We start from the raw sequence: 16,082 nt of genomic DNA on the forward strand, positions 1-16,082 counted from the left end.
GTTAAAAGTCATGCATCACTGTCACAGCTGTTTAATTTAATGATTTTTATATTCTTTATAAAAATAAGAATTAATGTTTTTCAAAATCATTTTTTAATAACCAGGATTACAAACAAACAAACAATCTAAACATGATTGTAGAAGACATTTCACACAATCATTGACACACAGGTGCATGGAAAATGCATGAATTATCCCCCCAAAAATAAACAAAACCCATAAACGAGTTGCACAGATCTTTCAACAAGAGCTCTGCTCATTGTCATTGGCTTGGATGAGTTCCACAGCCACCTTGAACTGCCCCTCCCCTCGTTCTGTCTGAAGATGAGACACCTTCAGCTGTCTGTCTCTCACTAAAGACACATCCTTCATCTTCCTGTCCACATCACCACACTCATCCTTATAGACGAAGGGCATGGAGACGGCCTGACCAGATTCAAAGCTGCCCAAATGAATCAATGAATTAACAAACAAAGAAATTAATGAATTAACAATCAAACGCATGAACAAATGAATCACAGTCATTGTAGGCTACCTTATGTCATATGTTGAGCCCATGAAGGTAGGTCTGAGGGTCTCAGTACCAGTAGAGTAGGGGACAGAGAAGTATCTCTCCACCCAGAACTTGTCCTTCTCTGTTGGGGGCAGGTTCTGGTGCATGTCATCCACAGCCAGCATGGACACCTGGGAAGAAATGTGAGGGGGAGAAAGACAGCAAAATAACCCATGAAAGACAGCAACATAACCCATGAAAGACAGCAACATAACCCATGAAAGACAGCAACATAACCCATGAAAGACAGCAACATAACCCATGAAAGACAGCAACATAACCCATGAAAGACAGCAACATAACCCATGAAAGACAGCAAAATAACCCATGAAAGACAGCAGATCTATCACTCTTTCTGGATAACACCCCAACAGTCCACAAGGTCAGACGATACTTTATCGGAGATGGTAAATGATTGGTTCAGGAAAGTGAACTGGGATTTTTCTTTTTAAACTGAAAATACAGCATTGGCACAAATGCTCAGATAATCAACTTCAGCAGTCGATGGTCATTGATGGCCTAAATTCAATTGAAGTGAGATGAACACACCTGAATATTTCGGTCAATTAGTTGGTTGGTTTCAAAATCGTCATCGTCCTCTCCAAAAGGATTGATGATCAGTTCCCCCACCTAGGGAACAGAGAGAAGGAAGGACAGTCAAGGACTTCAGCATAACTAGGGCCAAGATTTGTTCATGACCATGTCTCAGCCAAAATAAACTCAGCCAAAATAAACTCAGCCAAAATAAACAGAATGTACTTGACTGTACATTCTGCATAATTCAGACTGCAAGCAACAATGAAAACCAATCAATCAATTAACCACCCAATCAATATTAAATAAACCAATTAACCAACCAATCAATATCCAATCAATCAATTAACCAGCAAATCAACATCCAATCAATTAATTAACCAATCAATATCCAATCAATCAATTAACCACCTAATCAATATCAAATCAATCGATAGGGAACTCACCTTGAGCCAGCCTGCATAGAAGAAGAACTGAAGCAGGGTGAAGACGGGGACGTACAAATCCAGCTGGTGACCTTTATACCCCTTCTCAGGGTTCAGGAACTGCCGACTAATCAGACAGAAGCCGAAGAACGAGTACACAGCCAGGGTCACTACCTTGTGTTGAGGGACGTAATCACATCGAATTATACAGGCAGGAGTTTGGTATTATACAGGCAGGTAGTAGTTTGGTATTATACAGGCAGGCAGTAGTTTGGTATTATACAGGCAGTAGTTTGGTATTATACAGGCAGTAGTTTGGTATTATACAGGCAGTAGTTTGGTATTATACAGGCAGTAGTTTGGTATTATACAGGCAGTAGTTTGGTATTATACAGGCAGGCAGTAGTTTGGTATTATACAGGCAGGTAGTAGTTTGGTATTATACAGGCAGTAGTTTGGTATTATACAGGCAGGCAGTAGTTTGGTATTATACAGGCAGTAGTTTGGTATTATACAGGCAGGCAGTAGTTTGGTATTATACAGGCAGTAGTTTGGTATTATACAGGCAGGCAGTAGTTTGGTATTATACAGACAGTAGTTTGGTATTATACAGGCAGGCAGTAGTTTGGTATTATACAGGCAGGCAGTAGTTTGGCATTATACAGGCAGGCAGTAGTTTGGTATTATACAGGCAGGCAGTAGTTTGGTATTATACAGGCAGGCAGTAGTTTGGTATTATACAGGAAGTAGTTTGGTATTATACAGGCAGGCAGTAGTTTGGCATTATACAGGCAGGTAGTAGTTTGGTATTATACAGGCAGGCAGTAGTTTGTTATTATACAGGCAGGCAGTAGTTTGGCATTATACAGGCAGGCAGTAGTTTGGCATTATACAGGCAGGCAGTAGTTTGGTATTATACAGGCAGTAGTTTGGTATTATACAGGCAGGCAGTAGTTTGGTATTATACAGGCAGTAGTTTGGTATTATACAGGCAGGCAGTAGTTTGGTATTATACAGGTAGTAGTTTGGCATTATACAGGCAGGCAGTAGTTTGGTGTTATACAGGTAGTAGTTTGGTATTATACAGGCAGGCAGTAGTTTGGTATTATACAGGCAGGCAGTAGTTTGGTGTTATACAGGTAGTAGTTTGGTGTTATACAGGTAGTAGTTTGGTATTATACAGGCAGTAGTTTGGTATTATACAGGCAGTAGTTTGGTGTTATACAGGTAGTAGTTTGGTGTTAAACAGGCAGTAGTTTGGTATTATACAGGCAGTAGTTTGGTATTATACAGGCAGTAGTTTGGTATTATACAGGCATGCAGTAGTTTGGTGTTAAACAGGCAGTAGTTTGGTATTATACAGGCAGTAGTTTGGCATTATACAGGCAGTAGTTTGGTATTATACAGGCATGCAGTAGTTTGGTATTATACAGGCAGTAGTTTGGTATTATACAGGCAGTAGTTTGGTATTATACAGGCAGGCAGTAGTTTGGTATTATACAGGCAGTAGTTTGGCATTATACAGGCAGGCAGTAGTTTGGTATTATACAGGCAGGCAGTAGTTTGGTATTATACAGGCAGTAGTTTGGTATTATACAGGCAGTAGTTTGGTATTATACAGGCAGTAGTTTGGTATTATACAGGCAGTAGTTTGGTATTATACAGGCAGGCAGTAGTTTGGTATTATACAGGCAGGCAGTAGTTTGGTGTTATACAGGTAGTAGTTTGGTATTATACAGGCAGGCAGTAGTTTGGTATTATACAGACAGTAGTTTGGTATTATACAGACAGTAGTTTGGTATTATACAGGCAGTAGTTTGGCATTATACAGGCAGTAGTTTGGTATTATACAGGCAGGCAGTAGTTTGGTGTTATACAGGCAGTAGTTTGGTATTATACAGGCAGTAGTTTGGTATTATACAGGCAGGCAGTAGTTTGGTATTATACAGGCAGTAGTTTGGTATTATACAGACAGTAGTTTGGTGTTATACAGGCAGTAGTTTGGTATTATACAGGCAGGCAGTAGTTTGGTGTTATACAGGCAGGCAGTAGTTTGGTGTTATACAGGCAGGCAGTAGTTTGGTATTATACAGGCAGTAGTTTGGTGTTATACAGCATATACAGGCAGGCAGTAGTTTGGTATTATACAGGCAGTAGTTTGGTGTTATACAGGCAGTAGTTTGGTGTTATACAGGCAGTAGTTTGGTGTTATACAGGCAGGCAGTAGTTTGGTGTTATACAGGCAGTAGTTTGGTGTTATACAGGCAGGCAGTAGTTTGGTATTATACAGGCAGTAGTTTGGTATTATACAGGCAGTAGTTTGGTATTATACAGGCAGGCAGTAGTTTGGTATTATACAGGCAGTAGTTTGGTATTATACAGGCAGTAGTTTGGTGTTATACAGGCAGGCAGTAGTTTGGTATTATACAGGCAGTAGTTTGGTATTATACAGGCAGGCAGTAGTTTGGTGTTATACAGGTAGTAGTTTGGTATTATACAGGCAGTAGTTTGGTATTAGACAGGCAGTAGTTTGGTATTATACAGGCAGTAGTTTGGTATTATACAGGCAGTAGTTTGGTATTATACAGGCAGTAGTTTGGTGTTATACAGGCAGGCAGTAGTTTGGTGTTATACAGGCAGGCAGTAGTTTGGTATTATACAGGCAGTAGTTTGGTGTTATACAGGCAGTAGTTTGGTATTATACAGGCAGTAGTTTGGTATTATACAGGCAGTAGTTTGGTGTTATACAGGCAGGCAGTAGTTTGGTATTATACAGGCAGTAGTTTGGTATTAGACAGGCAGTAGTTTGGTATTATACAGGCAGTAGTTTGGTATTATACAGGCAGGCAGTAGTTTGGTATTATACAGGCAGGCAGTAGTTTGGTATTATACAGGCAGTAGTTTGGTATTATACAGGCAGGCAGTAGTTTGGTATTATACAGGCAGTAGTTTGGTATTATACAGGCAGTAGTTTGGTATTATACAGGCAGTAGTTTGGTATTATACAGGCAGTAGTTTGGTATTATACAGGCAGGCAGTAGTTTGGTGTTATACAGGCAGGCAGTAGTTTGGTGTTATACAGGCAGGCAGTAGTTTGGTATTATACAGGCAGTAGTTTGGTATTATACAGGCAGTAGTTTGGTATTATACAGGCAGTAGTTTGGTATTATACAGGCAGTAGTTTGGTATTAGACAGGCAGTAGTTTGGTATTAGACAGGCAGTAGTTTGGTATTATACAGGCAGTAGTTTGGTATTATACAGGCAGTAGTTTGGTATTAGACAGGCAGTAGTTTGGTATTATACAGGTAGTAGTTTGGTATTATACAGGCAGTAGTTTGGTGTTATACAGGCAGGCAGTAGTTTGGTATTATACAGGCAGTAGTTTGGTATTAGACAGGCAGTAGTTTGGTATTATACAGGCAGTAGTTTGGTATTATACAGGCAGTAGTTTGGTATTATACAGGCAGTAGTTTGGTATTAGACAGGCAGTAGTTTGGTATTATACAGGCAGTAGTTTGGTATTAGACAGGCAGTAGTTTGGTATTATACAGGCAGTAGTTTGGTATTATACAGGCAGTAGTTTGGTATTATACAGGCAGTAGTTTGGTGTTATACAGCATATACAGGCCTCAGCAGTTTCTAGTAATAGCTTTAGTTTTTACAGCTGAAGATACTTTCACCATTACTGACCTCTACATGTAACAAAGGTGATTAAGTGAACCAAGCTTGGCTGAAAAATAACCTTGACTGATAAATAACCTTGACTGATAAATAACCTTGACTGATAAATAACCTTGGCTGATAAATAACCTTGACTGATAAATAACATTGGCTGATAAATAACATTGGCTGATAAATAACCTTGGCTGATAAATAACCTTGACTGATAAATAACATTGGCTGATAAATAACCTTGGCTGAGACCTGACGACTTGTGTTAGCTCCCTAAGCTAACCTAAGTTTAGCTCAGTGGGCTAACAGTCTTGGGGTTTGAACCCAGCCTGTAACATTTACCTGAGTGTAGACCAGAGGTTTAGGGGTTAGGGTTAGAGGTTAGGGGTCAGAGGGTAGGGTTACCTGAGTGTAGACCAGAGGTTTAGGGGATAGGGGTCAGAGGGTAGGGTTACCTGAGTGTAGACCAGAGGTTTAGGGGTTAGAGGTTAGGGGTCAGAGGGTAGGGTTACTTGAGTGTAGACCAGAGGTTAGTGGTCAGAGGGTAGGATTACCTGAGTGTAGACTAGAGGTTTAGGGGTTAGAGGTTAGGGGTCAGAGGGTAGGGTTACCTGAATGTAGACCAGAGGTTTAGGGGATAGAGGTCAGAGGGTAGGGTTACCTGAGTGTAGACCAGAGGTTTAGGGGATAGAGGTCAGAGGGTAGGGTTACCTGAATGTAGACCAGAGGTTTAGGGGTTAGGGGTCAGAGGGTAGGGTTACCTGAGTGTAGACCAGAGGAATACTGATCCAGTCATAGTGAAACAGCAGGCTGCACTTTCCTCTGTAGTTATTCAGCTCCTAGGGACAGGAGGACAAAAAGGGCTTCACAGTTAGGGCCAGGAGAGTCACCTGACCCTGTGAACTGACCAGAAAGAACTCCTGGCCGTTAGGTCCTGATTTATACTATTGTCTGGATGTACAAAGTCAGTCAAATGAAATCCTGTGGATGGAGACGGGTCCATGTCAGCAACGAGGGGGGTCTCTGACGTTTTGTCTCCTTCGGACAGTTTATAGGTCAATTCACAGGTTCAGTATTGTGAGAAAAGCACTCACATCCATGAGAAGTCGTAGAGCGACGTCGTCTCTGATCCGGCCCTCCTGTCTGGCCCGTGATGCCAGGTTAGTGAACCACGTCAGAGGCATCCAGTACTTGTTGAAGTCAGAGTACAGACCATCCAGCTGGCGATGCTCCAGTGGTGTCATAAATCCTGCACCAGGAGATAAGAGGAACGAAGGCAGCCCTAAATCTGATCTCTTTTGGCCAATCATTTGGGTAAAAGGATGAGAATTGGGCTGCCTGTGTAAACGCAGTCATAGAGATGTGTAGCCTATGCATTATCCATGGGACGTGAAAGGGCACGCACGCACGCACACACACACACACACACACACATACACACACACACCTCCTCACCTGCATCCACCACCTGCTCCAGGGTTGGGAACCTCCTGCGTACTCTAGTGCTGATGGATCGCAGGATGAGGACAGAGGAGAGGTTAGCATATCTCATGAGGGTGCGTCGGAGCAGCCGGCCCCTCTCGTCGAGCCCGTGGACGTTCCCTGACACCACCATCATCAGGTTATCAGGCAGGGGGAAGCTGGTGTACTGACCCCACCAACGGTTGAACGCCAGGGTTACATAGAAACCTTACAGGAAAATATGCACATGCACATCAAATCAAAGATTATTGGTCACCTGCATAGTTTAGCAGGTCTTACTACAGGTGCAGGGAAATGCTTGTATTGCCAGCTCCCTCAACAGGCAAAAACATGTCCTCATAACATCCTTCATTGCAGCAAATGACTTGTTCATAACAAAATCCTGTGATATTAACAACCACTTTCATAACTTATTTTTTTGTTGGCAAGATTAGCAAACTTAGACATGACAATGCAAACAACAAATACTGAGCTTTCAAAATTCATGCATTATGGATCAAATAATGAAAGACAAGCAGAGTGTAGTTCTGAGTTCCGCAAAGTGAGTGTGGAAGAGGTGAAAACATTTGTTGATATCTATAAATAAGGACAAACCACCTGGTTCCCGACAACCTGGACGGTACATTACTGAGGTCGGTAGAGGAATACATTGTGACTCCTGTTTGCCACATCTTCAATTTAAGCCTAGAAGACGGTGTTCCCTCAGACATGGAGGGAGTCAAAGGTCATTCAGCTGCCCAAGAATAGCAGAGCACCCTCTAATGGTTCAAACAGCCGACCAATCAGAGCACCCTCTAATGGTTCAAACAGCCGACCAATCAGACTGTTACAAAGTGCTTAGCGAACTTTTGAAAAAAATGGTGTTTGAAAAAATATGTGAGGTTAGGGTTAGGAGTGGACATGGGGATGGGGGTGGGACAGGATACGAACCCGGGTTAGGGTTAAGGGTCAGGAGCAGGGTACAAACCCAGTAAGGGTTAAGGTTAGGGTCAGGGTTAAGGTTAGGGTCAGGGTTAAGGTTAGGGTTAAGGTTAGGGTCAGGGTTAAGGTTAGGGTCAGGGTTAAGGTTAGGGTCAAGGTAGGGGTTAAGGTTAGGGTCAGGGTTAGGGTCAGAGGGGGATTTGGCAGTGCCTCCAGAACCTCTATAATGGAGGTTGGGTCAGAAAGAGTGATGGACAGACTTGTGTTATGTGAGTGTGTAGGTTGAATGGGAGAGAGGGCCCCCAAGGTGCTGTTTTTTATGGTTCTGATTGTTTGGAGTAACCTCTCTGTCTGAGTGCATGAAATAATGTTTGAATTGATTTTCCCAGGTCCTGTTTGCAGGAGGAAATCCTATGAAACTGTATAATTTGTGATTTAACGATGCCTCTAAATGTATGTTTGGGGTGATAACTGTGTTTGTGGAGTAAAGCATGTGTATCTGTTGGTTTGAAATAAACTTTAGTGAATATTGTTTTTTTGAGACTGATTTATGTGATTAAAGGAAACTGTAGTATCCAAGTAGTGTACTTCACATGGATCTATTATGTATTTAACCTTAATGGATGGGTGGTGACTGTTGAGAATGATAATGAATTCAGTGAATAGTTGGATATCATGATGCCAGGCTCCTATAATGTCGTCTATAAATCTGTAGTAGAATGTAGGTTGATGTGGGCACTTGGCCAATGCCTCTCTCTCCCATTCAGCCATGTAAATGTTTGCATATGACGGGGAAAATTTCTTGCCCATAGCTGTTCCCTCCACCTGTAAGTAGTGCCTGTCATTGAATATAAAGTCATTGTGTGTGAGGCTGATTTCTAATAATTGTAGTATTTCATTGTCTGGTCTATTGCTATCTGGGTGGAAAATATTTCTCACCGTCTGTACTCCTGTTGCTGTATTTATGTAAGCTATCAATGTCTATAGTGAATATACACTGTATAGTAGTCTAGTAGTATATAACTAGTAGTACACTGCTCAAAAAAAGAAAGGGAACACTTAAACAACACAATGTAACTCCGAGTCAATCACACTTCTGTGAAATCAAACTGTCCACTTAGGTAGCAACACTGATTGTCAATACATTTCACATGCTGTTGTGCAAATGGAATAGACAACAGGTGGAAATTGTAGGCAATTAGCAAGACACCCCCAATAAAGCAGTGGTTCTGCAGGTGGTGACCACAGACCACTTCTCAGTTCCCAATACCGTGTAGGACGTTTGGCATTTGCCAGAAAATTCGCCACTGGCGCCCTGTGCTCTTCACAGATGAAAGCAGGTTCACACTGAGCACATGTGACAGACGTGACAGAGTCTGGAGACGCCGTTGAGAACGTTATGCTGCCTGCAACATCCTCCAGCATGACCGGTTTGGCGGTGGGTCAGTCATGGTGTGGGGTGGCATTTCTTTGGGGGGCCGCACAGCCCTCCATGTGCTCGCCAGAGGTAGCCTGACTGCCATTAGGTACCGAGATGAGATCCTCAGACCCCCTATGAGACCATATGCTGGTGCGGTTGGCCCTGGGTTCCTCCTAATGCAAGACAATGCTAGACCTCATGTGGCTGGAGTGTGTCAGCAGTTCCTACAAGAGGAAGGCATTGATGCTATGGACTGGCCCGCCCGTTCCCCAGACCTGAATCCAATTGAGCACATCTGGGACATCATGTCTCGCTCCATCCACCAACGCCACGTTGCACCACAGACTGTCCAGGAGTTGGCGGATGCTTTAGTCCAGGTCTGGGAGGAGATCCCTCAGGAGACCATCCGCCACCTCATCAGGAGCATGCCCAGGCGTTGTAGGGAAGTCATACAGGCACGTGGAGGCCACACACACTACTGAGCCTCATTTTGACTTGTTTTAAGGACATTACATCAAAGTTGGATCAGCCTGTAGTGTGGTTTTCCACTTTAATTTTGAGTGTGACTCCAAATCCAGACCTCCATGGGTTGATAAACTAGATTTCCATTGATAATTTTTGTGTGATTTTGTTGTCAGCACATTCAACTATGTAAAGAAAAAAGTATTTAATAAGAATATTTAATTCATTCAGATCTAGGATGTGTTATTTTAGTGTTCCCTTTATTTTTTTGAGCAGTGTACATGTTTGGGAGGGAACAACTATGGGTTTGATCTGTGTGTCTGAGGTAGCTGGGGTGTCTAGTGGAGAAGGTTGATATGATGATCAATATATTGGGCTATGTTGTATGATTCGCTATTACAGTCTGATACGATTGGCCTGCCAGGAGGAACTTCATGGGGAATAGTCCAGGTATCTGGTTCTTTATGAATTTTAAAAAGTAGGTAAAACAGTCTGGGTCGTGGAGTGTCTGGTCCAAATAGAAGTTCTGGTTGTTTATTAGTGATGTTTATCATTTATCATGTGGCACTCAGCATCCAGAGGGCTGATGAATCAGAGGGTACTGTCATGACGTTGGCCTGTGGGTAAGGTTTATGTATGTAAATGTAATTTTAGCTTCCAAATGAGAGATTTGGGTTTTCATAAGGTTAGGGCTCTGCTAAATCAGTGGCCTGCCCCTGTGAAGAGACATGGGTTATAAACTATGAAACACACCCTTCTCTCCCTCCACTATATAAAGCCCTTGACGAAAATGTAACCTCCGGTTCCAAGGACGTGAGGACGACGGTCCCACGTTAAAAGGACTAACATGTCAACTACAGAACGAAGCCAACCTCAGCGTGAGGTATGAACTTTGAACTCTTATTCAGTGCAGAAGTGATACCTCCTAGCTGTTGAGTTAGCAGCGGCCGCTGTAAACGTGGGCTAGGAAAGGACGGACGACGTATCCAATTTACCACCAGAGACATTCTTCCAAGGACAGGAAGATCTCTGTTGGCCAACACGGCCAGCATCTACGACCAACCTACCGAAGCGCAGCTCAGAGTAAATATTTATTGCATTTTCCTTTTCCAAATGGGCGGTAATTTAGAATGCATAAGATACTGTAATTACAATAGCATGGCTTCTCCCTTTGTTCCTCAGTCTTCCCGCTCTTTCCCTCAAACCAAACCCCCTTCCCTTTGTGTAGCCAGCCGTCATGTCGGCTCCGTCCACCAGGGACGTTTTCTGTATGACATCATTTGCATTCTGTGTTTATGTACAGTGCCTTGCGAAAGTTTTCGGCCCCTTTGAACTTTGCGACCTTTTGCCACATTTCAGGCTTCAAACATAAAGATATAAAACTGTATTTTTTTTGTGAAGAATCAACAACAAGTGGGACACAATCATGAAGTGGAACGACATTTATTGGATATTTCAAACTTTTTTAACAAATCAAAAACTGAAAAATTGGGCGTGCAAAATTATTCAGCCCCTTTACTTTTAGTGCAGCAAACTCTCTCCAGAAGTTCAGTGAGGATCTCTGAATGATCCAATGTTGACCTAAATGACTAATGATGATAAATACAATCCACCTGTGTGTAATCAAGTCTCCGTATAAATGCACCTGCACTGTGATAGTCTCAGAGGTCCGTTAAAAGCGCAGAGAGCATCATGAAGAACAAGGAACACACCAGGCAGGTCCGAGATACTGTTGTGAAGAAGTTTAAAGCCGGATTTGGATACAAAAAGATTTCCCAAGCTTTAAACATCCCAAGGAGCACTGTGCAAGCGATAATATTGAAATGGAAGGAGTATCAGACCACTGCAAATCTACCAAGACCTGGCCGTCCCTCTAAACTTTCAGCTCATACAAGGAGAAGACTGATCAGAGATGCAGCCAAGAGGCCGATGATCACTCTGGATGAACTGCAGAGATCTACAGCTGAGGTGGGAGACTCTGTTCATAGGACAACAATCAGTCGTATATTGCACAAATCTGGCCTTTATGGAAGAGTGGCAAGAAGAAAGCCATTTCTTAAAGATATCCATAAAAAGTGTTGTTTAAAGTTTGCCACAAGCCACCTGGGAGACACACCAAACATGTGGAAGAAGGTGCTCTGGTCAGATGAAACCAAAATGGAACTTTTTGGCAACAATGCAAAACGTTATGTTTGGCGTAAAAGCAACACACCATCCCCACTGTCAAACATGGTGGTGGCAACATCATGGTTTGGGCCTGCTTTTCTTCAGCAGGGACAGGGAAGATGGTTAAAATTGATGGGAAGATGGATGGAGCCAAATACAGGACCATTCTGGAAGAAAACCTGATGGAGTCTGCAAAAGACCTGAGACTGGGACGGAGATTTGTCTTCCAACAAGACAATGATCCAAAACATAAAGCAAAATCTACAATGGAATGGTTCAAAAATAAACATATCCAGGTGATAGAATGGCCAAGTCAAAGTCCAGACCTGAATCCAATTGAGAATCTGTGGAAAGAACTGAAAACTGCTGTTCACAAATGCTCTCCATCCAACCTCACTGAGCTCGAGCTGTTTTGCAAGGAGGAATGGGAAAAAATGTCAGTCTCTCGATGTGCAAAACTGATAGAGACATACCCCAAGCGACTTACAGCTGTAATCGCAGCAAAAGGTGGCGCTACAAAATATTAACGTAAGGGGGCTGAATAATTTTGCACGCCCAATTTTTCAGTTTTTGATTTGTTAAAAAAGTTTGAAATATCCAATAAATGTCGTTCCACTTCATGATTGTGTCCCACTTGTTGTTGATTCTTCACAAAAAAATACAGTTTTATATCTTTATGTTTGAAGCCTGAAATGTGGCAAAAGGTCGCAAAGTTCGAGGACGGATGAATCAGAGGGTACTGTGATACCCAGCATCACGAGGGCTGATGAATCAGAGGGTGCTGTGATACCCAGCATCATGAGGACGGATGAATCAGAGGGTACTGTGATACCCAGCATCACGAGGGCTGATGAATCAGAGGGTACTGTGATACCCAGCATCACGAGGGCTGATGAATCAGAGGGTACTATGATACCCAGCATCATGAGGACGGATGAATCAGAGGGTGCTGTGATACCCAGCATCATGAGGGCTGATGAATCGGTTTAATAATACTTGTCTGTGGATATTTTGTCTCGTATTTCAACCCACCAAAGGACCAACACCACGGACAATCGGCAGAGTAAATTCAAATATCATTTCATTTAACACTCGTGACAGACAAGGGATGTTTAGGATTTTTTTATTTGTAAATGTGCGTGCCTTCATGTGGGGCAGAAAGGGCTGTATGACTGATCAGGTGCTCATCAGTAGCTATGACAACCAGTAATGTAGCATTCTCATAGTATTCTCCCTTGAGATCATTTGGCCCAGATAAGTACAAATGTAGGATCTTAATTTGAGCCAGTTTGCTACAGCAGGTGAGCAGGAAAATAAACCTGCAGCAACAGGAAATGTGAATTATTATGTGGATTATAATTACTGGACATTTTTCTTAAGGAAAAATCAAGTCTGAAATTTCAAAGTGGAAATTACAAACTTCAGAAGCTTTTTTAAACCTCAAATACAGTACACATTTGAAATGTCCTGCATTGCCGGAAAGTTCTCCTGCAACCGGGTGATCAAATTAAGATCCTACATCTGTACAATAAAGCATTACAAATCCCACCTCATAGGTTTTGACTTACCCAGCACAAATGACATTGGTATAAAGTTGACTTACCCAGCACAAATGACATTGGTATAAAGTTGACTTACCCAGCACAAAGGACATTGGTATAAAGTTGACTTACCCAGCACAAATGACATTGGTATAAAGTTGACTTACCCAGCACAAAGGACATTGGTATAAAGTTGACTTACCCAGCACAAAGGACATTGGTATAAAGTTGACTTACCCAGCACAAAGGACATTGGTATAAAGTTGACTTACCCAGCACAAAGGAAGTTGGTATAAAGTTGACTTACCCAGCACAAAGGACATTGGTATAAAGTTGACTTACCCAGCACAAAGGACATTGGTATAAAGTTGGTAAACTGGTCACAGTAAAGGGCTACATTTTCAAACAACAACTGTTGTTTCTCAGTGAGGAAGAACCTGCAAAGGAATCATATTTAAAACATAATTATATCCAATCCAAGACACCTGATTATTGATACCAAACATTCCTTTTTCTGCTAGTAACTCCCACCCTTAATGGTCCTGAACAGTTTTTCATGAAATGTGATGATATTTGGATGAAACCAGATCAAAGAAGAAACATGACTGTTGATCACATTTCATCATAAAGTTGGTTGTCCCCTTCCTCGTGTCAAACACTTCCTCGTGTCAAACACTTCCTCGTGTTAAACACTTCCTCGTGTCAAACACTTCCTCGTGTCAAACACTTCCTCGTGTCAAACACTTCCTCGTGTCAAACACTTCCTCATGTCAAACACTTCCTCATGTCAAACACTTCCTCATGTCAAACACTTTCTCATGTCAAACACTTCCTCATGTCAAACACTTTCTCATGTCAAACACTTCCTCATGTCAAACAGGTTGTGCAATGTAACAAGAATGTTTAGACTTAGGGATGCCACCCGTTAGATAAAATACCGAACGGTTCCGTATTTCACTGAAATAATAAAAGTTTTGTTTTTTCGAAATGATAGTTTCCGGATTCGATCATATTAATGACCAAAGGCTCGTATTTCTGTGTGTTATTATGTTATGATTTAGTCTGATTTGATAGAGCAGTCTGACTGAGTAGCAGCAGGCCCGTAATCATTCATTCAAACAGCACTTTCGTGTGTTTTGCCAGCAGCTCTTCGCAAGCACAGTGCTGTTTATGACTTCAAGCCTATCAGCCTAATGGCTGGTGTAACCAATGTGAAATAGCTAGCTAGTTAGCTGGGTGTGTGCTAATACTATCCCCGTCCACTCAGTCTACTAGCTCCCCGCCCACTCAGTCTACTAACTCCCCACCCACTCAGTCTACTAGCTCCCTGTCCACTCAGTCTACTAGCTCCCCGTCCACTCAGTCTACTAGCTCCCTGTCCACTCAGTCTACTAGCTCCCTGTCCACTTAGTCTACTAGCTCCCTGTCCACTCAGTCTACTAGCTCCCTGTCCACTCAGTCTACTAGCTCCCTGTCCACTCAGTCTACTAGCTCCCTGTCCACTCAGTCTACTAGCTCCCTGTCCACTCAGTCTACTAGCTCCCTGTCCACTCAGTCTACTAGCTCCCTGTCCACTCAGTCTACTAGCTCCCTGTCCACTCAGTCTACTAGCTCCCTGTCCACTCAGTCTACTAGCTCCCTGTCCACTCAGTCTACTAGCTCCCCGTCCACTCAGTCTACTAGCTCCCTGCCCACTCAGTCTACTAGCTCCCTGCCCACTCAGTCTGTCTTGTCAGACTTCCTGGTAGTTTGACATGAGAGAAAAATGTATTAATTAAGTAATTTTTCTCAATTGTTTTACATTTTTATCGGGAAAAAATAGTGTGGGTGATGGTTTTAGTCGCTCAAAAGTTTATACACAGGAATCAGAACGACTGTTTAGGACCTTTAATACAGTGCTGCTCAAGTCAATCTGACTTGCCGAACTGTAGCTCCCTCTGGGAAAATGTAAAGGGATTCTATTACATTCCATTCTTTATATTTACCCTCAATAAAAGACAGGCAGCTGCTCATCGTACCTGTAGAACACACTGAAGAAGCTGTACAGCAGACAGAACACCAGGAACTCTTTATACAACAGCTTGTAGATGCTTCCCCTCCACCTGAAGAGCAGCTTGGAAAACCCTCCAAACTTAGCGTTGGCCACTTCTAGGGTGTAGGAGACCGTCATCGTTATGTCGTTGTGGAGAACCTGTCAAATAGACAGGGAAACGTAGCGGCCATAATGTCAAATGTTAGATTTGTTTCTCCGAGCATTTTAAAGGCCACGTCCCCTCTTACCTGTAAAGACTGCTGAAACACCTGTACTCCTGTATCCAGTCACTCTGTCCCGAGAAAGATCATCACTTCCCTCTCCTCTCGTTTGAAACCTCTACTGTGTGTCATCCTGTCAGAATTCATCATCATCATCATCATGTGAGATAGAGGATGCTGATCCTCCTGAGATTTATAGGCTGGGAAACCATGTGTAAAAGAAGTGTCCTGCCGACAAAACATGTCAAGTCAAGTTCACCTTTGGGCCCACATGAGATTAAAATTGAGGAAGTATAAACAAGCATTAAAGAATGACTGGCCCCTTTAAAAAACTAAACAACGAATCCCTTTGAAAAACGGCCTGTTGCATCAATATGAGTCAGAAACATTTATTATCATGTCAAAATTGACGACAAAGTGTAAATGGGATAATTTTGGTCATAAAGTCAGTCTGGTCTAAAACAGAGTTTGGAACCTCAGTGTGTCACAATGAGTAGATTAAGGTGGGATTTAGATTATAATTATGTCAGCAAATCATGTCCACTTTCGCCAAACTCCAAGCTCCAAGTGCAAATCATGTCCACTTTCGCCAAACTCCAAGTGTAAAATCATGCCCCCCTTTCTCCAAACTCCAAGTGTAAAATCATGCCCC

General features: G+C 42.5%; 1 protein-coding gene across 1 annotated transcript; it reads right to left on the reverse strand.

The window, feature by feature from the left end:
• Positions 1-185: 185 nt before the first annotated feature.
• On the reverse strand, positions 186-15,362 carry LOC139387233 (bestrophin 4). The gene is made up of 9 exons (XM_071133336.1): positions 15,196-15,362; positions 13,520-13,614; positions 6,641-6,874; positions 6,280-6,434; positions 5,947-6,024; positions 1,534-1,686; positions 1,103-1,183; positions 536-684; positions 186-442 (listed from the first exon to the last, which is right to left on the reverse strand). Exons 1-9 carry the CDS (start codon positions 15,345-15,347, stop codon positions 241-243), a joined length of 1,299 nt encoding a protein of 432 aa, XP_070989437.1. The 5' UTR covers positions 15,348-15,362; the 3' UTR covers positions 186-240.
• Between the last annotated feature and the right edge of the window lie 720 nt (positions 15,363-16,082).

This window comes from Oncorhynchus clarkii, chromosome 28 (genome assembly GCF_045791955.1).
Source record: "Oncorhynchus clarkii lewisi isolate Uvic-CL-2024 chromosome 28, UVic_Ocla_1.0, whole genome shotgun sequence".
Classification (NCBI taxonomy): Eukaryota; Metazoa; Chordata; class Actinopteri; order Salmoniformes; family Salmonidae; genus Oncorhynchus; species Oncorhynchus clarkii.